Source organism: Gadus chalcogrammus, chromosome 9 (assembly GCF_026213295.1).
Source record: "Gadus chalcogrammus isolate NIFS_2021 chromosome 9, NIFS_Gcha_1.0, whole genome shotgun sequence".
Lineage (NCBI taxonomy): Eukaryota > Metazoa > Chordata > Actinopteri > Gadiformes > Gadidae > Gadus > Gadus chalcogrammus.
The window spans coordinates 5,798,845-5,826,739 of record NC_079420.1 but is presented as its reverse complement, the minus strand read 5'-3'; the positions used below and the strand labels follow the sequence as shown (position 1 = coordinate 5,826,739).

Sequence of the window (27,895 nt, the reverse complement as noted above, 5' to 3'; positions counted from 1 at the left end):
TGCCTATACTCTCACAGACATGGACCTGACAGCAGAGAGCCACACTGTCCCGCTGAGCGATGGCAACCGAATCCCCTTGCTGGGTCTGGGGACCTATGCTGACCCCAGATCGGTAAGTTTGTTTGTTGTTATAATTCACACCTGCAGGCTACATTGTCAAAATACCTTTTGCTGTTTTGTAACCATGCCATTTCTTTCCAGACAGCCAAAGGCACCGCACTAGAGTGTGTCAAGAACGCCATTGATGTTGGCTATAGACACTTTGATGGGGCTTTGGTGTACTTCAACGAACATGAAGTGGGTCAAGCTATCAGGGAGAAGATAGCTGATGGGACGGTCAAGAGGGAGGATATCTTCTACTGTGGAAAGGTGCGTTTAGTCACTGCGGTCAGGCCAGTCTACACTCCTACTCATTCGGTTTTATAGAAAATAATCACTGAAGCACTTGGGAACATGTACAATATTATGGTGTCGTGAAATGAGCACCAAAAGTTAAAGGAAGATCAGACAATAAGCCATGGATAAACAAATGATACAAAAAGTTGACCGTGTAGAATAATGGGCTGTATAAGAAGTAACCTATTATGTAGCGTATTAAAAACATAAATAAATGTAAAATATCAAAGTAATACAAAACAATTCAATCTTCTACATTTGGTATGTTGATGAATTTTTGTTTAACCCTGGCTCTTCTCCAATGGCAAGGAGATTGTATTATTGTCTACATCAAACCTCTCCCTATGATTTCTTCCAGCTGTGGTCCACATTCCAGCCCCCAGAGATGGTGAGGCCAGCCTTGGAGAGCACTTTGAAGGCCTTGAAACTGGACTATGTGGACCTGTACATCGTTGAGCTTCCCATGGCCTTCAAGGTCAGTGTAGCCACGCGACCTCCTTCCCGGAACAACAAATGCATGCAAAAATAATCATTTCCCCGAGCCTAGCTTGACAGATAGACTCGCCAGAGCCAGCTGGACAGATTGTGCCGGGATTCTAGGTACATGAGTAGGAACTACAGAGAGAGAACTGACCAGAACCAAAGTAAAATAACTGAACGGCCAAATCTCCCCCTCCCTTAGCCGGTGACTATTTAAACCCTGTTGTAGAGACGTGAACAGCATGACCTAATACACCGCGATCAGGCAGAGTTCCCCCTCTCTCTCCATTTCGGGGTTGGCTTAGCTCAGGAGGTAGAGCAGTTGTCTTGTAACCGATAAGTTGCTAGTTCGATCGCCAGCGCCTCCTAACTGAATGTTGATGTGTCCCTGAGCAAGACACTTAACCCTAACTGCTCTTGACGAGCTGGCTGTCGCCTTGCATGGTTGTCTCTGCCGTTGGTGTGTCAATGTGTGTATTAACTGATGTAAATAGCTTTGGATAAAAGCGTCTGCTAAATGCCCTGAATGTAAATCTCTGTCTGGAGTTGAGGTTTTGGTGGCTTTTGGTAGATTGTGGAGGTCACCGCATCAGGTGGTCAGCAAATAGAATAGTCGATAGAAGGTGGAATGACGAATGTACTATAGCATTGGAATATCCTCCAAGTGGAACTTTTTGGACTTTATGGAATTACTACATGGTTGTTTGCATATTCACTGGAGTTAGGTTTATGGTGTTCTATTTGTCCTTTCGTGTGTACACCTCGTTATTGTGGAATTTGGCCCTCATATTTGTAAACCCACTTGATTTGTACCTTGCAGCCCGGTAATGACTTCTATCCCAAAGACGAGAATGGAAAGTACATCTACCACCATACCGACCTGTGTGCAACCTGGGAGGTGAGCCCTTCTCTGCTCTTGATTATTGATCATAATTGATCATCAATCATTCATATTATCGACTGCATTAAATGATCTTCTTATTTTGTTATCTACATCATAATTATATTGCCTCTTTGAATGACATAACACGACGCCGCTCAAAGGGTTGCTGCATGTCTGCTTTGGTCTGTCACAGCTGACCTACTTATGTTTCCTATTTCACCTTGCACCAACAGACACAAAGGGGATTTCTGTCTTGTCCGTCTGCTGTTTGGGTTCATTTGGAGCTCCTTGTCCCTTGTGAAACAGGCGATGGAGGCATGCAAAGACGCCGGTCTGGTGAAGTCTCTGGGCGTGTCCAACTTCAACCGCCGGCAGCTTGAACTGCTGTTCAACAAGCCAGGCCTCAAGCACAAGCCTGTGTCCAACCAGGTGAGGTTGACCTTTAACCCCTGGCTTAGAAGGCAACCACTTCTTAGTGGTTGTAGTCAGTAGGCAGACCGTCTCGAAAGGGATGTCAAAGACACTGTAGCTACCCCCCACGGTAAAGGGGGGAGGACTGTGGCACATACGCATGTGAAAACATTTGTCTGTAAGATCCATGTTGTTGTTAAGAAATATCATGGATGTATCTGTAATTTTGGATGTTTCAAGGCCTTGCTTTACAATATCATATATTTCAAGGTTACTGATTATAATATCGGATATTTCAAGGCTGTTCGCTGATAACACAGAGATATCACTGGGTTCTATATATGTACAGCGGGTGGCACAAGGGTTAATAGAGGAGTCGAAGATAAAGAACGTATTGAACACAACAGTTTATAAATGCTTGATATTTGACAAAAAGGATTTTAACCTGGTCGTGGTGTGCAGACCATGAGCTCAAAACATAGAGCCGCCCAGCGACCGTTTGCCAGCACAGTAATAAAACCAGTCCATACTAAGGTGACACCCAGCGGTGACTATGATTGTCTTGGGTCTTTCCGTGTGTGTGACTTTTGGTGTCTTTGTCCCTTCAGATTGAATGCCACCCCTACTTCACCCAGCCCAAGCTCCTAGAGTACTGCCGGCAGAAGGACATCGTGGTGGTGGGGTACAGCCCCATCGGAACCTCCAGGGATCCGTCTTGGTAAATTTGGTGTGCAAGGAAGGGATGGGGCTCCAATCCCCGTGAATGTGTGAACAGTATGGGCCGTTGGTATGGATAAAACAGCTGAATAACATCAGGAGTCAAACAGCCTGTACCCGCTATGCCCTTCTCCCCCACATTTTAGAAAGGCAGGTTTATTGGCCCCTGTCAAATGCATGGTACAGTTCAGAGTGCTTAAAACAGGACTATCGGTTAAAGGTTATAAAGGACAATCATTGACAAGAGAAATGTGAAATAATGGTACAAGATAGTTAATGTGCAGACAACCATTGGAACAAAAAGCTGTGGCGAACAGAAACATTTTGAGCCCTGATTTATTCCAACAAAGTGTTGCGTGCTCAGGGAGTTTGTTCCGGATGGACAAGCAAGGTTGTGATGACCCGAAAACAAGTTCCCCGCGCTGAGAACACGGAGGCAGGGCAAACGAAAGGAATTCATGTTACGAGGAACGCACCTCTAAAGTAGAGCCTTGTTTAATATCTGACCGACAGGGTGAATCTAAAATGTCCGCCCCTGCTGGAAGACGAGGTGCTGGTGTCCATCGGGAAGAAGTACAGCAAGAGCAGCGCCCAGGTGGCCCTGCGCTTCAACGTGCAGCGCGGGGTGGTGGTGATCCCCAAGAGCTTCAGCCCACAACGCATCCACCACAACTTCCAGGTGAGTTTGGTGCACGTCCAGTCGGATGAACTGAGGATATGTGTGGCAGTCATTCATTATTTACAATGTTTTACGTGCATTTCTAGCAGTCGAGCTTTCATTGTTGACAAAGTTTTGCACACATTTCGAGCAGTCATTCGTTCATATCATTCATTGTTTGACAATGTTGTTACCGAATGGAACATTGAAGTGGTTAATGTTCAAATTTCCACATATTCATTCATTTTGCAATAGAGTGGACAACCCAGAACTGGATTATTGAATTTGACTATGCAGCAGGATATGCCATAACAGCATTATCAATCATTGTTTCAGACAAAAATCAATGAAGGAAAATGGTTAGTTGATTCTATGTCAGTCTAGATAACAGCAAAATTAATTAATAGGTTATATTAGGAATCAGAATTAGGAATCATCGCAATGGAGTTACACCCTGTTTCTCTTTGCAGATATTTGATTTTTCCCTCACTGAGGAGGAAATGAAGTCTATCGAAATGCTGAATAAAAACATTCGTTTTGTGCAGCTGTTAATGTAAGTATTAGGAGGTATTTTATTATCTACTTGGTAGTGAATGTGTGCTAGGTGTGCTGGATTTATAGTCCTTTTACGGAGCTGTTTGTTCAAACAGTGTTGCTCTAGTGTGTTCCTAACATCTTATTTATTTGAACGTTATCACATTGATGATGTCATCATCATGGTCCATTAAAAACAGAACCATTTTTTACACAGGTGGGCCGATCATCCCGAGTATCCATTCCATGATGAGTATTAGACTATCCGTTCCATGATACAAATGTATCTGATCATACATCATCATCACATCACCTCAACTTCGGGATTACAAACGCTACCGGTTTATAATGAATCTCATGGCCATGTTGTACTCTAGAGAGATTCCATTATTAAACTCTAGATGGCGCCAGCTCACATCCAATAAAATCACTTTGAGGCAGTCATTCCTTTAGGGGCCTCCACATTCAATACACTTTATCCAATTTTCTAACTGACGATAGACATTCTATAATAATTACAAAATAACTGTCATAGTAACCAATAAACAATTAAAGTTGATATTATTCATCATACTTGTGTATTTCTTTCCCTTTTAAAATACAACGAAGCCATGTAAGAATCATGACTTGATTGCTGTCGTAAATATTGGTTTGGGACCTGGTTTAAAGAAGCGGGAAGGGACTTCTGATTTGCAGATGCCCTATAATGTCAGCTATAATGCAATGTAAAGGGGTCATGAGTTCTTATTTGGCAACTCTGAAAAACCTAAGTTATGTTAGCATTATAACATCGGCGATAGTGTGTTGGGCATGAATATAGATATGCACTGCAAATACTGTGTGAATTTCATCCAATTTAGATGTGCTAAAACTGTTTGGGTGCTGCATCAAATATGAATGCAGTTAAGGCCAGGAGAGCAGAAAACGTGTTCATGTTTTTTTGATGTGAGCTCCCTCGATTCCTCTTCATCTGACATGTTTGTTCGCTGAGAGGGTATTAAATTTTGATTCAGTGGAACAGCGCAACGTTGACACAGAGTGTGTATTTTTGTGCAAGATTTTCATCCAATTTCAAGCCCAAAGGCTATTTCTTAATTTGAAAATGTATTCTAGGTTTTGAAATACAGCAGCACATTTGAAACAAAATTATTACAAGTTAATAATTATTATGCAAATGTTGTTCTTGCATTCACTAATATGTAGTACATAAGTAACAGTAAAGGTTATACTGCTGATCCGAGAAACCATTACCAGTGATCTTATTCACTGTATGTACAGTATATGTCCCTATCTTAGTGATTCCACCATTCAAATAAGAAATTTCCATCCAGCATTAATGAAGTTTATCTTATCTTAAAGATAATGTTAACCAATCATACGTCAGGTGGTTGGGATAAAAGGTTCTAAGTTCCAACCCCAATGTCTCCCTGCGGGCATCCTTGAGCGAGATGCATCACCCCTCCTTCCTCCTTGACATTTATGCAAAAACAAATCAGATCTGCTCCTATTATCCCTGTCCGGTTGCTCCTCCTGTCCAAACGAATCCCTGGGCGTAGGAGCGGTAGTTAAAAGACGCTTCCTTAGAGGAACTAGACAGAAAGACGGATCACACCGCACAGGGACAGCGGCCTGTAGTGATCAGGGTGCTTCTCTCCCAGGTGAGCCTGGATCCCGCTGAGCTTCCGGGTTGGAACCCCAATGTTTCCCAGTCTACCAAGAAGGCGAGTTTCCCCGAACCCCATTCTCCTTAACGACATGCATCCGACACTGACCCTAAACCCACATTCACCGCAAGTCGCGCTGGATGAAAGCGTTGGCTAAATGACTAAATAGTAAATGGTAAACATCACTCTCTCCCCCCTCTTTAGTCAACCTGTCAGAGAGAAAGCCCATAACTCCCTTACTCACCCCCCCCCGTCCCCCGTCCCCCGTCCCCCAGCTAACGGCCTTGGGGATTTTTGGAGGCACATGACCCCCACACAAACCCAGCTATGGGACCCCTACTATGGGAAAGTGTAGTGAATGGGCCGAGGGGTCTGTTTGGGAGTAGGGGGGAAACGGATCCGGTCGTTGGTGTGTGTGTGTGTGTGTGTGTGTGTGTGGGGAGGGGGGTTCTGAATCATGGATGTGTTTCTGGGAGTAGGAGCTCCAGTGAAGCAAGGCTGATGTTTTATTAACAGCACAATCAGAAGCAGGGAGGACAGCCTTTAAAACTCTTCTGCCCTGACCTGTGTGTGTGTGTGTGTGTGTGTGTGTGTGTGTGTGTGTGTGTGTGTGTGTGTGTGTGTGTGTGTGTGTGTGTGTGCGTATGTGAGGGTGTTGATTTGTGTGTAAGGGGGCATTTATGGATTGCTCGACCTTTGAACCCCCAAAAATATGCATTATTTATTCCTTAGAATGTGTGTGCATGTTTATATGCGTATGGTGATGCATTTTTTGTATGTGTGTGTGTTGGTATGGATATCTATATGTTGTAGACTCTCGCTATTTGTATTGATGATTGTTATGTTGTATTATCCAGCCCCACCGTATGTTTTGCCTTATGAGTGACTGAGTGGGTCAGTGTGTGAGTGGCCTCCCTAAAACAATGCACATCCAGGGTTTTTTCACCCTCAATGTGGACTAGTCTAGTCCTAGTGAGAGAGAGACAGAGAGGTAAAGTGTCACAGCAAGAAACAGAGAGAGTCCTAGAGGGAGAGAGGCAAAAAGAGAGAGAGTCATAGAGGAAAAGGGAGAGAGAGAGAGAGAGAGAGAGAGAGAGAGAGAGAGAGAGAGAGAGAGGGACAGTGAAGCAGAGACTGCGAGAGATTGAGACTGGGAGACAGAAAGGGGCAGAGCGTGAGGGTGTGTGTGTGTGGATTTGTGTGTGTGAGTGTGTGTGTGCGTGCGCACTTGTTTGTGTGTGTGTGTGTGTGTGTGTGTGTATGTGTGTCAAGAGGTTACGCAATCCCTCCACCACGCGAGGACAGCTCAGACCTCTCAGCCTGAGTGTGTGTGCGTTGTTGCGTTGCCCTATGCGTGTTTGTTGGGGGGGGGGGCAGTGAGGGTGGTGTTGTTCTGAATGGGCCTGGGAGGGGGCTGGGGGGAGGAGGAGGAGGAGGAGGAAGAGGAGGAGGAGATGCAGGGCTAAAGAGAGGGTGCAGGAGGGATCCTCATTGAGGGCTGCACCAAAGGTTTCTGCAGCAGTCGGGTCCCCCGCCCTGCTATGCGTGCTATATAGCGGAACGTGCTACCTAATCGCTCACCTAGCCGCTAATTCCCTACCGGGAGTCATCACTCTATGTTACCATGAAAGGTGAGGCATGTTTTTGTTTTCAGAGTCATGAGACCAACTTTTGGAAACATTGCGTAATTTTTTTGTTAATTACTTGGAGTTTCGCTGTTGAGTGAATGTTAGTTAATATACAACCTTAGGAATGGGAAAGGGTTGAATGTAATATTGAAGATTGGAATCTGTTTGTTTAATGGCTGTTCAATAATTGAGAGTGGTCATTGTGGATTTTGATAGTTTTGATACAAATGATATGATCGTGTATTTCTTGGATTTGTAGTTCAATCGTGGATTTTCTCAGTGTGAAGACGGATGTGTTAACAAAGCTTCGCTTTCTTTATCAAAAGCAAATGAGAGAACATAACTGTGGGCCTTCAGTACTGCTGAGATACTCTTTTGTAGTGAGTTAGTTAGAATGCATGTTGTGATTTCTGCTGTTGTCTACTTATTTTCACATCTATATGGGTGTGAGAGAGAGAGAGAGAGAGAGAGAGAGAGAGAGAGAGAGAGAGAGAGAGAGAGAGAGAGAGAGAGAGAGAGAGAGAGAGAGAGAGAGAGAGAGAGAACTTTCAGCTGCTTAGTGGCATGATGGACATCTTTATTTTTGAAAATAAAAGTTAGCTTATCAGTTAATTCAGATTCCACAGTATACAACTTTTGCATGTAAACGTGTCCATCAGAGTAATTAACGAATGATTAATTATTACAACGAGATACATTTCAGGTGGTGACCGCTAGGTCGAACATTTGCTATGACAGGTATGGTATGACAGTAATGATTGGTATTGGAGGCAATGCTCAGTAGGTTAACGTCCAGCGTATAGCCTACATTCTCCCACAGTCCCTTCATTCAGATGAACGAACAACAGCACCTAAAGGACCAATAGCCAGGTCCTACTAAGAATTACACATAAGATTCAGGGCAAAAGACATACATGTACGTTTCCAGATCAAACACCCTAAATATGGCCTTGTGTTACATATTATTTAATATATTAATTTGGTTTTGTTCTATGTGAAGTAAATCAAAAATTATCATTGCAGTGGTGGGTCTAGTAGACTCTAGTGAATGTTTGAAGAAAATCATCAGATACTCATGTTTATCTAATTCACATTAAATGAAAACATGAAAAAAAATCATTGCATTACATTTCATTCAACTGAGCTGAGTGGTCTTCAAACACCAAACCCCGGCAATAAGAGTTTATCGATTATTTAATTTGGCTGTAAAACAAAATCCAATACATTATAGAAATAAAGTAGCATGTGTTTGAGAGATGTCAGTTGTCCCTTGATTGAGCTACGAACCCTAAAAGCATGTCGCATTTGAGGCATCATACCTTGGCGATAAAATGGGTATCCCAAAAAGTTTAACTGTTTTGAGCTGTTCTGGACATCTTGTTCTGGACGTGCTGATACACGTGCATACAATCAATGCAGAAATATTGGATAACACAGAGGAGGAGGAGGAAAATATCACCCAAAAAATAAAAAGTTTAAATAAAGACTTTAAAGCTACGTATATTGTATCGTTTTAGTGGCGTTTTGGTCACATTTTTTATTATTTTTTTTGCCATACGGTGGCTCTGTTCTGTAGATCGCGGTTGCTCATTTTCAGTTAATTAACTGGCCCATTAGTTTCATCAGTGTAGTGTGTATTTAAGTTCTCGGCTGTACTCTGTTTGCCACTGAGTCCACACTGTGTATAGTAATACGATTCCAAGCTGCCAGCACGATGAGTGCTTCCCCGAGGTCGCCCCATGTCACTGATGAAGAGCCTATGCAATCGGGAAACACCCGAGTCTCCCGTAAAGAGAGACCTTTCCGGGAGAGGCGATGCATCTAGACCAACGAGACAGGTCATTTCCGAGGGTTTCTTGCCCCCTGTTGCTGGGAAACGCAAAGGGATAACAGTGAATGGGAGAACACTGGTGAGCCAACATGCTTGCCTTACCCCACAAATTTCAAGAACCTTTGCTCCTGCTCGTCTTTCCTGCGGTAATCAATCGTCACGACGTCTATTCTTTTGACGATTTTGGGGCAACTGGTTGCTTTCTGGATCAGACCCGGGCTCGACATTGCTGGACGATCCCTTGCCTACGACCAAAGGATCCATTATCACTGACCACACTGGATGGGAAACCTCTTGATTCTGGCAAGGTCACAAATCTCACTGTTCTATTCAGACTTACCTTAGAACCTGCTCACTCAGAGACTATTCAGTTCCACCTGGTCACTTCCTCTGGTGCTGCACCACCCCTGACTCATGCTGCACTACCTAGACTGGGCCACCGGGGCATTCCTGTCTTGGGTACCAATCGTGACACTAGATGTCTTCTCTCTCCACTCAATTAGCTCTCAGAGCTACAGTGTCTGTTGCAAAGGTCCGACCAGATACCCCTGTGAAAAATGATCGCTGCAGAGTACCTTCAGAGTACACTGATCCGGGCGCTGCCCTCAGTAAGATTTGGATTAGGGAGCTTCCCCTGAACTGCCCCTATGACTATGCCAATGGGAGCAACAGTTTTTTTCCAAACACAACCTACCGAATGCCTTCAACCTGGGGGGAATCCAGGAGGATGATGAGTGGAAGACCACATTCAACACCCGTAGTGGATATTATAAATACTTGGTCATGCACTTTGGTCTCACCAATGCCCAGGAATATGTGAAGCATTTGTTAACGGTGTACTCAGGAACATGTTTACTTGATTCCTCTTTTTGTATCTTGATGACATCCTGATTTTTCTCAAAGTCCCTCCCAGAGCACGTACAATAAGTGCAATGTACATTGCTCTCTTGGTTCCATACATTCAGGGATAACAGAATAATGACTTGAATTGGGAACTTGTTGCGTCAAAATTGGCTTTACAAGACACTGGCTTGTATGGGCCTGCCAGAAGTATCACAATTGGACATGTACCAGTTAGATCCCTTGGAAAAGCCACTTCCCCCAGATCTAATCATTCCTATAGCCCACATCATTGCTCCTGTTCTGTGGGAGATTCAAACGGTGGTGAACATCATTGCTCCTCGCTTCCAGGGGCTGCAGTTGGCCCCTTCCTCCCAGCTGACTGGTCGTCTCGTCACCAAGAGAACACGAGAGTTCATCCAGCACAGGTTCACGTAGAAAACTGTTTGAGAGGATGGCTGGGCCTTCATACCTGCCTCCCTCCCTCCTACTTCCCCTTCCCATCCCCACACCCTGCTCACGCATTTATATGGATGTGTGCCAGTGCTGCCAGTGATCCGAGGGTTAACTACCATCATTGTGGTGGTCAACAGATTTCCAAGGATGCTCACTTCATTCCCCTGCCATAGTTTCCCTCAACTGGAGAGACAGCTTAGCTCATTGTGGAGCATGATTTTCGGCTACATGGGATTCCTCAGGAGTTTTTGTCGGATCGAGGGCCCAGTTTACCTCTGAAGTTTGGAAGGCCATGTGCTCCTGGCTTAGGGCCTCTGTCAGCAACAGTCATCAGGGTTTGACCTGCAATCAACTGGCTGCAATGGACTGACAATACAACCGAGGAGGTTAGGCTTGCAAAATATCACCTTGATTTATTGGTCCATTGAAGATCGAAAGGAGAATAAACACAGTTCAAAAGGGCTAACCGTTGCCGTCAACATCTCCAAACCCAAGCCTGGAATCTCCAACCCCCCCAAACCCGCAGGTGTCTTGGGTTACTCATTTTCGGTTAAGTTAATGAACCTATGTTTATTGCCTCTCATTGGCTTCGCCTTTGTATTTTCGGAGGTCAAAGTTTTCCAAAATTGTGGTCGGTGAAATACTTTTGGTGGCCAAATAATTCTCCATGTAGAAAATAATGGTATTCCCTAACATCAGAATTAAGGGTGCTCTTGATTTTGTATTGGAAGAACCTGCAGTGATTGGCGCATTCTGTAAATATAGCTTCTTGAATATATGCAGAAAAAAAGTAAACGACAATGCCTATGTAATGTTGTGACTATAAAACAAAACTGATTCATAAATGTGTCAAATTCTCTTGCACACATGATTTTTCTATTTAAACGAATATATACAAATACAGAAATACACAGTATTGCGGGATTCCCATCAAGTGTGAGTGTGTAACTACTTGATAGTTTTAAACTCGTGGATGTATCTATAGGTTCTTTGGTCTGGAAACATAAATGTACATTGTCTGCATTGTCTGAAACATATCATAATGTTTGTTGTTTGCCCTGAAGCGTAACACTTGTCATTTTAGAGGGACCTGGCTTTTGGTTATATAAGGTCGTTTAGCTGGTTCCTCCAGGTTGTAGTGTACATACATCGGTCTTGGAAGTGCAGGCTCATGCATTATTAAGACAGCATCAATAACCTTCGACTTGGCCTGTATGGGCTGAGCAGGGCCACGGTGTCCCAACAGCGGCAGTAAGTGAAGCAGCAGAGGGAGGCTGGTTGTGCAGGCTGGATGGTGTGAGCTCTCATCCGCCAGCACAAAGCCACAGCACACAAGAGGAGCTCCACTGCTTTTGTTCATTCAGAGCCTCATTCCCACCAAGTACGTTGTGGAAACAAGGGGCTCTATTTTTACCACAGCCCACAGTTTGGCTCCAGTATTGGGGAGTTTGGCTCTTACCATGGGGCTAAGCACCCCCCCACCACACACACACACACACACACACACACACACACACACACACTCCAGACACACACACACACACACACACACACACACACACACACACACACACACACACACACACACACACACACACACACACACACACACACACACACACACACACACACACACACACACACACACACACACAGAGAAGCACCCACACTGCATGAGAACACTCACACATGCATGCATCTCGTGCTTTAACACATGCATGCTGAGGCCCACACATTAGCATGCGCATGCAACCACACGCACAGGGGCATGCTTGCACAAATTAAAGGACAAATGCAAGCGCGCATAAATACAAGTGCACACACACGTGCGCACACACACACACACACACACACACACACACACACACACACACACACACACACACACACACACACACACACACACACACACACACACACACACACACACACACACACACACACACACACAGACCTCCACCTCTACCCAGTGCCAGAGGGGGCACATTCCCAAAGTTTGGTACTCAATGGGGTTTCAAACCTGAACTCAAGAACCAACCAATCTCCACTAATGTGGGCCTTGATGAGAAGAGATGGGAATTCAACCAAGAGGGATGTTAAGGATTATGTTGTGGAAGTAACCTGGTGTGTGTGTGTGTGTGTGTGTGTGTGTGTGTGTGTGTGTGTGTGTGTGTGTGTGTGTGTGTGTGTGTGTGTGTGAGTGTGAGTGTGTGTGTGTGTGTGAGTGAGAGAGAGAGAGAGAGAAAGAGAGGGAGAGAGATGTGGGGGCAGAGTGGGCGGGTTGGCAACATTTCTTGGTAACACTTTACATGAAGGGTATATTAACTGACCATTAATTAACATTAGTTAAAGCAGTCATAGGCAAAAACTATCAATAAAATAACAGTGAGTTAACAATTTCTCTAGTAATTGTTTTGTTAACTTAGGTAATGGTATTCAATGTTAACTAAGGTATTCATTTATACAATACTTACTAATAATCACGATTATTATGCTTTTTACTGCATTATCTTATGCTAATTACAGGTTAATTAACATACATTTATTTTTGTTTGAAAGTGTTACATTTTGACACGTCGTTCTCTATAAACCTATATCAGCAGGTTGGTTGGCGTCACGCACGTCTCTGAGTGATTGAGCATTCAACCAGTTATCAGCATGAGGCGGGACAAAGAGCGGGAGACAGAGGACCGGGTGGGAGCGTGAGAGAGGGAGGGACAGAGGGAACGAGAGAGAGAGGGAGAGAGAACAAGGGAGAGGGGAGAGAGACACAGGGGGGAAAGAGAGATCAAGAGAGTGGGAGAGGGAGTGAAAGAGAGGAAGCGAGAGAGCATGACAGAGAGAGACATGAACTGAGAGAGGGCGGGGAGATGAGAGAACGAGAGAGAGAGAATGAGGGAGAGAGAGAGCATGATAGAGAGTGAAAGAGAGAGAGAAAGAGAGAGAGAGAGAGAGAGTGAGAGAGAGTGAGAGGCCGCGAGAGGCAGCAAGAGAGAGGTGGGGGGAAGAGATAGAGAGATCAAGTGAGAGAATGCCATGGAGAGAGCCAGAGATCGAAAGAGAGAAAGGGAGGGAGAAGGAGAGGGAGGTGGGAGGCCTGTTGTAATGCAAGTTGACAGCAGTGAGCCCGCTCAGTGAGCTGTCTGTTTCCTACACAGAGAGGGGCTCTTTGAGTTGCCCTGCCCCCCCCCCCCCCCGAACACAGCCCGGCCAAGGGTCTGCCCGACTGCTCGCTTGGTCACGTAACCCTCCTGTGTCCCCCAGTCCCCCACTGCTCTCTGTGTAGGCTAGGTAATGACATATGTGGTGTGTGAACCTGCTGCAATCTACGGCACCACTCGCATCCAGGTTTCCTCCCGGCCACCCTAACCCTGTTACCCGGAATTCATGTTTTGCAGACACTTCATTTTTTCAGGTTATTCGAATTAGGCTGGTGCCCTTTATACATGTTGACTCTTGAGTTTGAGTATGTTTGCTTTGTTTTTTTTGCCCATTCCCTGCGGTTAATCATTGAACTGATAAGGGGCTATTTTCGTTTAACCAAAGCTTAACATGACACGTTGCCACTCCTGAAGCATCATATTTTCACGAGAGTAAACTGGATAACAAGTATTGCTTGCGCTATTTTTGAAGCAGCAGAGAATTTTCTCATGCAAAATGCAAAGGACTCCAAAATGCAAAGGACTCCAAAAAGGACTCCCTTCAAAATTGTCTTCAAGGGAGTCCTCCGTTGTTCCATTGCCTACCTTTTTCATAAATAAAATCAGATACAGATTGAAGCTCAGTTGTCTGTGATGACAATAGATTACACTGGTTTTCACATGATGCCTTCTAGAATGTTATGTTGTCAGCTCAATGCATCTTAATTCCTTCAACTAATGGCAAATTTAAAGTTTAACCCAAAAATGTGCTCAGCCGCAGGTTGCACATGTCATTGTGTAACATCCCCCTGGTTGATCGGGGGAAACGACAAAGTTCTCTGTTTGGTTTGACTGGAATACATAACTTCAATCAGGAGGACATGAAAGTGGGCCAATAAAAGAGTCAATAAACTTGACAGTGGTTATTTGCGGTGGGCTTTTTTCCGGTTCCCTCGTATAAGCCACATACAATGGCCATTGTTCGAAACAAACTTTATCTTACTTATATGCAAATAAAGGTAAAGTTACAATCGTTGTTGCAGTTATACATTTCCATAGATAGAAACTAGAGTCATCCAATCAGCAGTCCAGGTCAGGACCCATCGCCTCAAATTCCATTGACTCAAACAGAGTCGTGTTTTTACCCACTAAATGCAATAATAGCAATGGCTTTCTTACATTCGTTAAAGTGTTGTTAAACCACCTCAAGTGAACCACCTTTCTGGCTACATTGACAAAGTTGGTCAGTGAGTGGTGGTCTGAACTCTGTGGCTCTTTCATTCTCTTTAAACTCAGCTCCAGAAGTTAGTCTCTGACAGAAGATTCATGGTCCATGTTCCCAGTTACTTCCCAGAGTGTCCGAGCCGAGGGGAAGTGCTCCTATGGCCTGACACCACCCTATGTCCTTATAACTCCTGATTTCCCAGTGATGATACCCTCCTACTGTTGGTTCTCCACCTAAAACAATTGTCGTCACACACAAGGTTGTAGATGGTTCTCTTCTCCTACCCCCATAACTGTGCTGGGACCACATATAGAATTGGCATACAATTCATTTTTTAATACCATGGAGTACATTTGGGGTATTTTATGTATGAATGAAATTCTTAGTGTTTCTAACATCTTCTTCTCCTCCTCCTCCTCCTTCTTCTTCTTCTTCTTCTTCTTGTTGTTGTTCTTCTTCTTCTTCTTCTTCTTCTTCTTCTTCTTCTTCTTCTTCTTCTTCTTCTTCTTCTTCTTCTTCTTCTTCTTCTGCTTCTCCTCCTTCTCCTCATCCTTCTCCTCCTTCTTCTTCTTCTTCTTCTTCTTCTTCTTCTTCTTCTTTCTTCTTCTTCTTCTTCTTCTTCTTCTTCTTCTTCTTCTTCTTCTTCTTCTCCTTCTGCTCCTCCTCCATCTCCTCCATCTCCTCCATCTGTTTCTTCTCTCTGCTTCTTCTTTTCTTATTTTTCTTCTCTTCTTCTTCTTCATCTTCTTCTTCTTCTTCTTCTTCTTCTTCTTCTTCTTCTTCTTCTTCTTCTTCTTCTTCTTCTTCTTCTTCTTCTTCTTCTTCTTCTTCTTCTTCTCTTCTTCTTCTTCTTCTCCTCCTCCTCCTCCTCCTCCTCCTCCTCCTCCTCCTCCTCCTCCTCCTCCTCCACTGTCTCTGTGTTCCAGAGCTTAAATGTTACGAGGAGACCGAGGAGTCCAAGGCCGAGCCGCCCAACGGCCTGGACAGCCGGCCCCTGGACATAGTGCCCGGCACCGACGACAAGATGATGGAGCGAGGCCAGTGGGGCAACAAGATCGAGTTTGTCCTGTCGGTGGCCGGCGAGATCATAGGCCTGGGCAACGTGTGGCGCTTCCCCTACCTGTGCTACAAGAACGGAGGAGGTGGGTGGGAGAATGACGTGTTTTGAGACACATGGCTTTAATTAATTGTCAATCATCATGTTTTCTGATGGATATTATGTAGGCCTGCTATTTATCCAAAGTCACTGTCCAGCTGTCAACGCCAATTGTGATTGTGTGCTTTGAGAGAGTTTCAGCCACGCGTATAGCATTTGGTTGATGTTAAATAATTAAATGTAAATCAATTGACTACTCATGTTTTAATAGCCATTGTAACTTCAGTCGTATAAGTGTTGCTATATTTTTCTATTTAACATATAATAGAAAAAATAAATACTGACTGTCCATGCTGATACCGTGCATGCTGCACATAATTGAACTTCCTAGGGTGTATTAGGAGTCTGTCTTCCTGTTGACCTTTACGCCCAGGTCAATAGGTCACGCTTCAAACTCCAGAGGCCCTCTAGTAGTTTATGGTCTGTGACCGTTGGCCTTCAGTCAAGTGATTGAAGTGGATTTAGTTTGGTTAAGTTATTTCAAAGAAAGGGAGAGTGAGAAACCCCAATCCTTTACTCATCTATGAACCCCGATTGGAAAGGCAAAAGGTCTCATACAACTGTGCCCGGATGATTTGGTAGAGTGCGTAACCATGCACTTAAACTTGAATCTCTTCTATTACAAAACAATAATCTTCAAGGTGCCCGTTCACCCCTAAAAGTCAAATAGAGCGCTGCATCAAGAGTACCACTTCGGTTCTTTGTTTTTACAATTTTACTAAAACGGATTAACGTCTTTGCTCCATCCAGGTGCCTTCTTCATCCCGTACCTTATCTTCCTGTTTGCGTGTGGAATCCCTGTGTTCTTCCTGGAGACTGCTCTGGGCCAGTATACCAGCCAAGGAGGCATCACATGCTGGAGGATGATCTGCCCACTGTTTGAAGGTCAATCCATGGGAGGCTTACAAATGAATCCTATGAGATAACCACGCAATTCATTCGATTTCTTCATAAGTTTACGAAACGTATTCATTCGTGCTTAGAAATAAATTGCAAAGCCCACCTTGTGAATCGCATTGATGAGATCTATGAAATTCTTTCATCGCACGTTTATGCATCCGATGAATGATTCAAATAACTCACAATGCAATACTTGCCTGTAGGCCTATTCTCGATTGCAAGAAAGGCCTACCGTTGCAATTGTGTAATGAATTGACAAAATGAACAGTGCTAGAAGAGTAGCGCCAAGTGTTTCAGTTGGTTTTATGTTCATTTTGAGTTAATTCAAAAGTAAATTAAAGTAACGAGTATTGGTAAGGTTTCCTCTACTATAGAGCTCAAAACTAGTTTCACAGAACCATTAAATGTAGGCCTACATCAAAAACAAAGTGTACTGTAAAAGTGATTCACTTTGCTGATTTGGTCATTTGACTTTGCTACACCCAGGGGTTGGCTTCGCTACACAGGTGATCGTGGCCTTGCTGAACGTCTACTACATCGTAGTGCTGGCGTGGGCTATCTTCTACCTCTCCAACTCTTTCACCTGGGACCTACCCTGGGCCTCCTGCAACAACACATGGAACACAGGTAGGCAGTGCAGAGAAAGGCAAATGCTGCCAGGACGATGTTAGCATAGCATGTATAGCATAGCAGGTAATACACTCGATTTATTTAATTAACAAACCAACGTTTTTTGTTGGTTAAATAAGCCTACATTTTGGCCTACGGATCTTACCTTTGTGCGCAATTTTCTTTCACAGATATGTATTTACTTTGATTGTCTTAGCAAGGTGACCAACATGTGCGATAAGATATCCACATTTTGTGCAAAAATACAGCATTATAATGCACATGATTAATGTGCCCCTGAAATCATCAAATTGTATTAAATGTAACTTTGCCACAAAACTTCTAATAAACAGAATATTTTTTTTACTTCCAAACCCAGAGCTACATATTCTATTTCTGTTATGTTTACATTTGCAGTGTTTGAACGTCAAACTTTTTCCACCATTAAAACGTCCATTCCATGCCACCCTGGAAGTGGCTTTACCCTCCTGTGACTAACCCTGGCTACATTGTTTTACTGGCTGATGTCGCCCTTGGAAACGGCTGAGAAAGCTGAGGGAGATTTTCTCTATGGGATTGAATGTGTTTTTGTGTCCTTCCTCCCTTTTCAAGATTCCTGTATGGAGTTCCAGAGGGGCAACAGTTCTATCAATCAGCGTCTCAACGCCACCTCCCCTGTCATTGAATTTTGGGAGTGAGTGCCTGTTCAACACTTATTGTCTGTCCCTGTCCTAAAATGGCCCTTTTCTGCCAACCGCTAGCATCGACCAGTTACACGTTTGAAGTGCAAAAAACAACAACACAAAATCCATTTGCATCTCTATTTAGTCTGTGTGCATTATCTTAATTAGTTTTAGTCTTTAATGAAAATGCCTCAGCTTTTTTGGCAGTTCAAACTGGTCTCTAGTCTTCAGCATATCACTTGTATCCAAAAAGTAATTAAATCCTTACTTACGTACCAACTTATGTGTTGTGTGCATGTGCGTCCGTGCATGTGTACGTGTGACTGCGTCTGTAAATCTGTCTGCGTGCACGTTTATGTCTGCACGTGTGTGTGTGTGTGTGTGTGTGTGTGTGTGTGTGTGTGTGTGTGTGTGTGTGTGTGTGTGTGTGTGTTTGTGTGTGTGTGTGTGTGTGTGTGTGTGTGTGTGTGTGTGTGTGTGTGTGTGTGTGTGTGTGTGTGTGTGTGTGTGTGTGTGTGTGTGTGTGTGTGTGTGTGTGTGTGTGTGTGTGTGCGTCTGTAGGCGGCGGGTCCTCCGCATATCTTCAGGGATCGATCAGATTGGCTCTCTGAACACAGACCTGGTTATCTGTCTGGCGGTGGCCTGGGTCGTCTGCTACTTCTGCATATGGAAGGGCGTCAAGTCCACTGGCAAGGTATGACCTCATCAGATCCACAGTGTCCATGTTCAGAAGGTCTTTTTTCACCCATAGAGGCGGTCTTTGTTTTAAACGCTCCAACTGCTAGCGTTCAGATCAAAGATGGAGACCGAGACCGCGGCCGGGAGAATAAGGCCCTCTGCTAAGCTCTCGTGGCAGAGATTGATGATCTGACAACGTCTTTGTTGTGAAGGAGACAACATGTTTCATGCGTGATTAATTATCATGTTGTTCATGTTAGATTGAAACTGAGTGAAAATGACCAGGAGAATGTTTGTACCCACAGTATAGTAGTCTTAGACAAAAAAAACTACAGACAGACACAGTACACAGACAGACAATTACTTTTTACAATTCTTAATTATGCTTCATAAAAAAAAGTCTTGTTTCTGCAGGTTATCTAAATAGGGTTTTGTCATGAACTCAAATGCATTTTCCTTCAAACCAGTTCAAACAAGTCTCCAAACGTCTCCGTCTCTTCACCATCTCTTGATTCTACAGTTTCATAGAGAAATACCCGCTTGATGAAACCTCCTGCGCCCCCAGCCTGTCACACCTGTGTCCCACTCCCCCTCCTACAGGTGGTGTACTTCACAGCCACCTTCCCCTACATCATGCTGGTGGTACTGCTCATCAGGGGGGTCACCCTTCCAGGGGCCTACCTGGGCATCCAGTTCTACCTCTACCCCGACCTGGGCCGGCTCAGCGACCCTCAGGTGAGCTCCGGCCCACACCTCAGACTCAACGGGTCATCAGGTGGAACATCACACTCTGGCGGGTACACAGAATGTACGACGAGGACGTTAAGGTTCTGTGTTAATTATATGTAGCATACTTACATATACTTATATATGTAGTATACTTAGTATACTCATTTTTTTGTCACACACAAGTTATTTCTGACTCACGTTAAACCCGTAGTCAGGGCCAAGTGTGAAGAGAAGGGGGTTGACCTGAGTGAACACAAACGTCAGGAATGTGTTCGGCCTGTGCTTCAGTAATGAGAGAGAGAGAGAGAGAGAGAGAGAGAGAGAGAGAGAGAGAGAGAGAGAGAGAGAGAGAGAGAGAGAGAGAGAGAGCGTTAGAGATAGAGAGGTAGAGAACTGGGGGAGACAGGTAGAGAGAGAGGTAGAGTCTGAGAGGGATAGTGAGGGAGGGTTATAGCACGGTAGAGAGAGAGTGATTAGCAAGAGAGAGAGGCAGACAGAGAGACAGAGACAGATTGTGAGAGAGGGAGAGAGATATAATAAAGAGAGAGAGAGAGAGAGAGGGGGGGGGGTATAGAAGAGAGAGGTAGAGAAGAGGGAGAGAGGTAGAGAAGAGAGAGGTATAGAATAACTAGAGAGAGAGAGCGGTATAGTGGCAGAGACGAGAGAGAGAGAGAGAGAGAGAGAGAGAGAGAGAGAGAGAGAGAGAGAGAGAGAGAGAGAGAGAGAGGAGAGAGAGAGAGAGAGGAGAGAGAGAGAGAGAGACGGAGAGGGGGGGGGGGAGGTAGAGAAGAGAGAGGTGGAGAAGAGAGGGAGTGAGGACCACCAGAGGATGGTGAGAGTGTGGGGGGGCGAGAACGCTGCCTCTCCTCTATCTCGGCCCTCTACATAACAACTGGCATCGGAACCAAGATCAAGTCTCCTGCTAACCAACCGCACCCCCCCCCCCCCCCCCCCCACCCCTCCTCCCCCTGTCTCCCCCATTCCCCTCTCACCCCCTCCATCCCCGCTCACCCCTTTCAAGGCTTCGGGGGGATGAATACAAGCCTCTGTTGTGGGGAAGGCTGTGTGAAAAGTTGGGGTACAGGAGTCGCTGTCCTTTGTGGTGGTTTGTAGTCCTGCAGCTTATGTCCTGGCTAAATCTCCCCGGTCGACCCCCTAGCCCACCCAGAGCTGGGTGCCAGCTATCTCACACATGCTCCACTGCTCCGGGACCACTCTAGCGCCCCGAATCTGGGGGGGAGACAAAGAGGGGCCTCATCCAGAGTTGGAACCCCGATCTGCCGTTCAGGGGGGGAGGAGAGGGAGCAGAAAGAAACACGGAGCGGTTTCGGCGAAGTCGCTACTTTGAGTCGGATGAGAGGAGAGAGAAAAAGAAGGGGGGGAGAGAGAGGAAAGGAACTGGACTTGTTGATTGACAGGAGGTTGTGGGGCATTAGAAACGTGTTTGACGCAAGATGAGGTGACTGATGAGGATGTGAGTTGGATGGTAACGAGGAGCAGCCCGTGCCAAGTCTCCAGAGGAGACTGAACCACGAACACGGAGAGAAAAGACGCTTCACAACTAATTAATGAATTCAATCATTTGAGAGGAGTGGTTGTGACATCTCTATAAACTCCACTTTTAATGCACACCCAATGCAACAGGGACAGATCATCGCCCCAAAATACACACCTAAAGAACCGTAGAAAGAGAAAGAAACCCTGTTATCTATTCTGCGTTTCTATCCGGTGTTTTCTCTGTTTTAATCGTGTCTCTACTCCTGTGTTTCTACTGTTTTAATCCTGTCTCTACTTTGGTGTTTCTACCGTTTTAACCCTGTCTCTAATCCTGTGTTTTTACAGTTTTAATTCTGATTCTACTCCTGTGTTTCTACTGTTTTAATCCTGTCTCTTCTCCTGTGTTTCTACTCTGCAGGTGTGGATGGACGCTGGCACTCAGATATTCTTCTCCTATGCCATCTGTCTGGGCTGCCTCACCGCCCTGGGAAGCTACAACAAGTACAACAACAACTGCTACAGGTCAGTGACAGCTAGGCAACGCATTTGCCCTTTATGTAACCTTTATGTAACCAGGATAACGTTAGGGGAGCGATAGCTGCTGGACCCGAGAGCAGAACACAGAGACAGGACAGGAGTTGGAGTGAAGGTGAACGGGTTTATCTGGTATAACCAGGAGTGAGGCGGGGGGGGGGGCAGGTTGGAGAGAGGGGCACATCAGGCTGGAGGGAGTGAAGCAGGCAGGCTAGAGGTGTAGATCCACAAAACCAGGCAAAGGAGAAGTACGGTGCGGCAGGAGATATCAGCAGGAGAAACAACAACTAGAAAGTGTATATACTGGAGCCAGGTACGATTAACTACCACGGTATATCGAAGGACGATCCGGCGACGTCTGCAGGGAAGTGTATTTGAAAGCACAGATACAGACAGGGGGCATGGCCGACACTGGGGGAGAACACACAGCACCACAACTGTGGCCATGACAGATAAGGCTTGTTGACGGCTGTAGTTCAGTATCGTCGTGTAACAGAGCATATAAAGCCATATACAAAACAACAAAAAGAGTAAAAAATGCATCAGTTCGCAAATGCGCAGTAATTGCAAGTTAAGACCAGCTAGTTATGCAATCCGCCACTATGTCGTTCATCACTGGTGGGATGAAGCATAGGTCAAAGGTCAACATGTAGGGTTTTGGTTTCCAGAGTGAAGCCCCGACTTAACCTTGAGCATAAATTGATGCTGGTGCTGATCATGTTCTGTTCATGGATCGTCATCGTTGTAAAAAAAAACCTTGTGCCAATATCCCAGGATACCACAATGTACAAGGTGGACCTTGCTGATTGATTTAATGTTCTTTAATGTTCACTAAAACTCTTAATTAAAACTATACTCTTTATTAAAACTATATCTTGAATGAAGTCCCTACCATTGTGCAATTCCCTACAACAGTATAGACTACTACAGGGGAGGAAGATAGTTACAAATGTTTTTTTAACCAAATTTCCTAAAGTCCAGGAAATTAGCAGGATAAGGTAACCTTTTTCATCACATCTCCAACATTCCCTTGCCAATAAGATATTGCAGAGGAACCTTAACATGATCTAAGATTGACAGTTTCTTCATACACGTCTTAAAACATATGTGTATGTGTGTGTGTGTGTGTGTGTGTGTGTGTCTGCGTGTGTCTGCATGTGTGTGTGTGCTTGTGTGTGCGTGTGTGTGTGTGTGTCTGTGCAGGGATTGCCTGTCGCTGTGCTTCCTGAACAGTGGCACGAGCTTCATAGCCGGCTTCGCTATATTCTCCATCCTGGGCTTCATGGCCTTCGAACAGAACGTACCCATCTCAGAAGTGGCAGAATCTGGTTAGTACGTTACGATCTGAACAGACAGCATTAACAACAGGCAGACAGAGGAGCGAAGGGATAGACGGACGGACTGAACATATAGGGAGAGATGGATGGATAAATGGATGGATGGACAGACAGACAGACCGACAGAGAGATTGATAGACATAAAGGTAGTGTTGTTTAATCTGTGTAAAGAGCTTTGAATGAAACAGGTACAGTGAAAATGTGTTCCCTTCACAGTGGATATTTAAGGGAGTGTGTTATAAGTCCCTTCAAAGTGTATCTATTCATGATGATAGGATGTGTGTGAGATGGTGCTTGATAGTGTAATGATAGGATGTGTGTTAGATGGTGCTTGATAGTGTAATGATAGGATGTGTGTTATAAGGCCCTTCATAGTGTGATGACAGGATGTGTGTCATAAGGCCCTTCATAGTGTGATGATAGGATGTGTGTTATAAGGCCATTCATAGTGTAATGATAGGATGTGTGTCATAAGGCCCTTCATAGTGTAATGATAGGATGTGTGTCATAAGGCCCTTCATAGTGTAATGATAGGATGTGTGTCATAAGGCCCTTCATAGTGTAATGATAGGATGTGTGTTATAAGGCCCTTCATAGTGTAATGATAGGATGTGTTTCATAAGGCCATTGATAGTGTAATGATAGGATGTGTGTCATAAGGCCCTTCATAGTGTCATGATAGGATGTGTGTTATAAGGCCCTTCATAGTGTAATGATAGGATGTGCGTTATAGGGCCCTTCAGTGTAATGATAGGATGTGTTTCATAAGGCCCTTCATAGTGTAATGATAGGATGTGTGTTATAGGGCCCTTCAGTGTAATGATAGGATGTGTGTCATAAGGCCCTTCATAGTGTAATGATAGGATGTGTCATAAGGCCCTTCATAGTGTAATGATAGGATGTGTGTTATAAGGCCCTTCATAGTGTAATGATAGGATGTGTGTTATAGGGCCCTTCAGTGTAATGATAGGATGTGTGTCATAAGGCCCTTCATAGTGTAATGATAGGATGTGTGTTATAAGGCCCTTCATATTGTAATGATAGGATGTGTGTTATAGGGCCCTTCAGTGTAATGATAGGAGGTGTGTCATACGGCCCTTCATAGTGTAATGATAGGATGCGTGTGTTAACCAGGTCCCGGCCTGGCCTTCATAGCCTACCCGCGGGCGGTGTCCATGATGCCGTTCTCCCCGCTGTGGGCCTGCTGCTTCTTCATCATGATCTGCTTCCTGGGACTAGACAGCCAGGTAGCACACACACTCACGCACACACGCACGCACACACACACGCACGCACACACTCACGCACACACTCACGCACGCACACACACACGCACGCACGCACACACTCACGCACGCACGCACGCACGCACGCACGCACGCACGCACGCACGCACGCACGCACGCACGCACGCACGCACGCACACACACACACACACACACACACACACACACACACGCACGCACGCACGCACGCACGCACGCACGCAGGCACACACACACACACGCACGCACGCACGCACGCACGCACGCACGCACGCAGGCACACACACACACACACACACACACGCACGCACGCACGCACGCACACACACACAACCTCACTGTCCCCTGTGTGTTAGTTTGTGTGTGTGGAGAGCCTGGTGACGTCCATGGTGGACATGTATCCTTCCACCTTCCGCCGCAAGAACCGCCGGGAGCTGTTTATCCTGCTGATCGCCGTCATCTCCTTCCTGCTGGGTCTCATCATGCTCACAGAGGTTTGTCAATCTGTCTATCTGTCCCTCATCCTCTGTATCTATCTGTCATCCTCTCCCCCCTCCAGGAACTCATCAAGCTCAGAGGAGTCTGTCTGTCGGGTGTGTCTCTTTCCGTCTGTCTCTTTGTAATTCTGTCCGTCTGTCTCCCTGTCGGTCTACCTGTCTGTTTTCAAGAAGATTCGAGAGATTCAAGATGGTTTTATTGTCATCTGCACAACAATTACAGAGCAGTCTCTGGCAATGAAATTCTTTTGTCTTGGGCTCCTCCAACAGTGAAATATAAGAGAACGTAAAGGTATATGAGAAACACAAGTAGGAAAGCTGAGACTTAAATAATAAAAAATAAAAATAATAATAATAATAATAATAATAATAATAATAATAATAATAATAAAAAGTAAGTGTTTAAGAGGAACACAAGTAGGAGAGCAGGGACCTAAATGCAAAACTAAATAAATGTAAAATGTAAACAGACGTAATTATCCAGATGTCGACTGGTATAACCTGGCAAGTTATAAAGTGGCAAGTTATAGTGTCATGGTGGTGAGTAGTTTAGGAGCTTAGGAGTTCAGTAGTCTTATGGCCCGTGGGATGAAACTGTCCCTGAGTCTGGTGGTGCGTGACCGGATGCTGCAGCGGCGTCTTCCAGATATGTTGGCTTGTCTGTCTGCCTCTCTGTGTGCCTCGCGCTCTGTCTGTCTCTCTATCTCTCTGTCTGTCTATCCCTACTCAGTCAAAGCACAGTTGTTTCTCTGGTATTAGTTGTTAGATTAGTTGTCAATAGACTATTGTGTAACTAACCTATCTTTCATCATAGAATCGTATTGGTCTAGACAGATTCCCAGAGTGGATAGAAAGTGGATCTGGTCTTTTCGTTTGCCTTTGTTAATTGAAAGTGCATCTAATCTCTACATATTTCATGTCTTTCTCCACAGGGAGGCATGTACATCTTCCAGCTCTTTGACTACTATGCAGCCAGTGGCATGTGCTTGCTCTTCGTTGCCGTTTTCGAGACAGTTTGCATCGCTTGGATTTATGGTGAGTGTGTGTATGTGGCAGGGGTTGGTATAACAGCAGTATTATTATTAATACTTATTTCTGTCTGGAAGGTCGGTAGTCTAATTGTTATAAACTGCCATAAAGGCCAAGAAGTGTATTAACCTCACCACGTTTGTGAGCGATTTGCTCATTACATTTGATTTAGAATCAGCAAATATAGATTTTTTTTTCCCAATGTATTGCATATCCCGGAAGATTGATGATTGCCCGTCTTGCATTGCACGCTTGTCATTTGATTAATAGGAGCCGACCGTTTCTATGACAACATCGAGGACATGATCGGATACCGACCAGGCCCTGTGATTAAATACTGCTGGCTTTTCTTCACACCTGCTACATGCCTCGTGAGTCTGTCCATTTCCAAATGCATCCAAGCACAGTGACCCAATTCAGATCATTCCCTTACACAGGAGCACCCCCTGGTGGACAACATTATAAAAACGTTTACATTGGAATGACCTTTTAAAGGCCCAATTTAAATAATTTCGGTAACAGGCATGGATCAAAATTAGATATGTTGGCTTGGGGTATTAACCTGTGTTTTATAATTATAATAAGTAGGTTGAACATAAAATTAACATTTACTCAATCCATATGGTCCTGCAGAGATTTCCTTGTCTGTGTCTAAGCGAAACACCTGTGCTTGCTATCTCTCTGCCCAGGGGACCTTTGCCTTCTCACTGATCAAGTACACTCCGCTCAAGTACAACAACGAGTACACCTACCCCTGGTGGGGCTACGGTCTGGGCTGGATCCTGGCCTTGTCCTCCATGATGTGCATCCCTCTGTTTGCGGCGGTGAAGATCTACTACACCCCAGGGACGCTGAAAGAGGTGAGCCACAACCCAATACTTCTGAACTGCGGCTTTTCAAGATGGATGAAGTAGTTGCCTAGCAGCATGCATTGAGGCTCCTGCATGATGAATTGAATGTTGGTCATACACTTGTACCACATTGTACCATGTGTTTTCTTTTCATTTAAGAAATGAAAAACAAATATTGTGTGCATTGGGAAATTATCTATCTTCATCCCTGGCCTTTATCCATCCATCCTTCTTTCTGTGTATTCCTGTTTTTTTTTTTGTTATTACAGTAAACATCCAAGAATCATTCAGTATGGTCGTCAATATAACAATGAATATTCTATTTGAAAAAAAAGTTGATCAATGATCAACTTAAGCTAAAGCCGGTTGTTATTCTCGTTAAATTCTCGTGGAACGTGAAACCTTCCTCTATGCTCCCTAACGCTAACCTCCCGTATGAACGGGTCACGTCAACAGCGGCTCACCTTCCTCTGCACCCCCTCCCTCGACTTGCCCAAGTCCAAGCTGGAGCAGGAGAAACTGCTCGCCATCTTCGCGGCCGACGGAGACAGCTTGTGTCAGAAGGCTCCGCCCACGAAGGACGGCTACTTCCCCGTGGATGAGAAGGAGTCCCACTGCTAGAGCTCACAAGACATCGGGGCTTCTCTAGGATGACCGGTGTTCATTGGTGACGATGGAAAAACGGGGAGCACAGAGGAACAGCAGCAGCCGGTCTCATCCGATCTCATCCGGTCTTATCCGACCCGACAACGTAGCAATGATCTGGCTGCTTGCTCCTGCTTCTTCAGAACCCGTCTCCGTGGCAGCGGTGAGGGGCTATCGGGCTTCCCCCTCGGCCTACCATATACACCTCACCCATGATGGATCTGGCCAATATGGGTGGTTAACACATGCACATTCACACAAGCACAAACAAGCGAACAGACAAACAAACACACAGACACACAGACACAGACAAACACACACACACACACACACACACACACACACACACACACACACACACACACACACACACACACACACACACCCACACACACACACACAAATACAGTGCAGACACACAAACAGACACATATTTACAGACACGCACACAGAGACACAAACATACATACAGACACACGCACGCACGCACACACACACACACACACACACACACACACACACACACACACACACACACACACACACACACACACACACACACACACACACACACACACACACACACACACACACACACACACACACACACACACACACACAC

The 27,895-nt window shown here is 45.0% G+C and overlaps 2 protein-coding genes across 2 annotated transcripts; both read left to right on the top strand.

Moving 5' to 3' along the window:
• Positions 1-17: 17 nt before the first annotated feature.
• Positions 18-4,646, top strand: LOC130389360 (aldo-keto reductase family 1 member D1-like). The gene is made up of 9 exons (XM_056599110.1): positions 18-112; positions 202-369; positions 755-871; positions 1,697-1,774; positions 2,066-2,188; positions 2,779-2,888; positions 3,401-3,566; positions 4,016-4,098; positions 4,297-4,646. The coding sequence occupies exons 1-9, from the start codon at positions 20-22 to the stop codon at positions 4,337-4,339; spliced, it is 981 nt and encodes a 326-aa protein (XP_056455085.1). The 5' UTR covers positions 18-19; the 3' UTR covers positions 4,340-4,646.
• A 2,554-nt stretch (positions 4,647-7,200) lies between these two features.
• Positions 7,201-27,675, top strand: LOC130389147 (sodium- and chloride-dependent GABA transporter 2-like). Its single transcript, XM_056598818.1, has 15 exons — positions 7,201-7,374; positions 15,790-16,005; positions 16,770-16,904; positions 17,406-17,546; positions 18,141-18,222; positions 18,773-18,905; positions 19,490-19,624; positions 21,534-21,637; positions 22,853-22,977; positions 24,121-24,233; positions 24,608-24,745; positions 25,681-25,783; positions 26,048-26,148; positions 26,467-26,637; positions 27,085-27,675. Exons 1-15 carry the CDS (start codon positions 7,368-7,370, stop codon positions 27,247-27,249), a joined length of 1,869 nt encoding a protein of 622 aa, XP_056454793.1. The 5' UTR covers positions 7,201-7,367; the 3' UTR covers positions 27,250-27,675.
• The last annotated feature ends 220 nt before the right edge of the window (positions 27,676-27,895 follow it).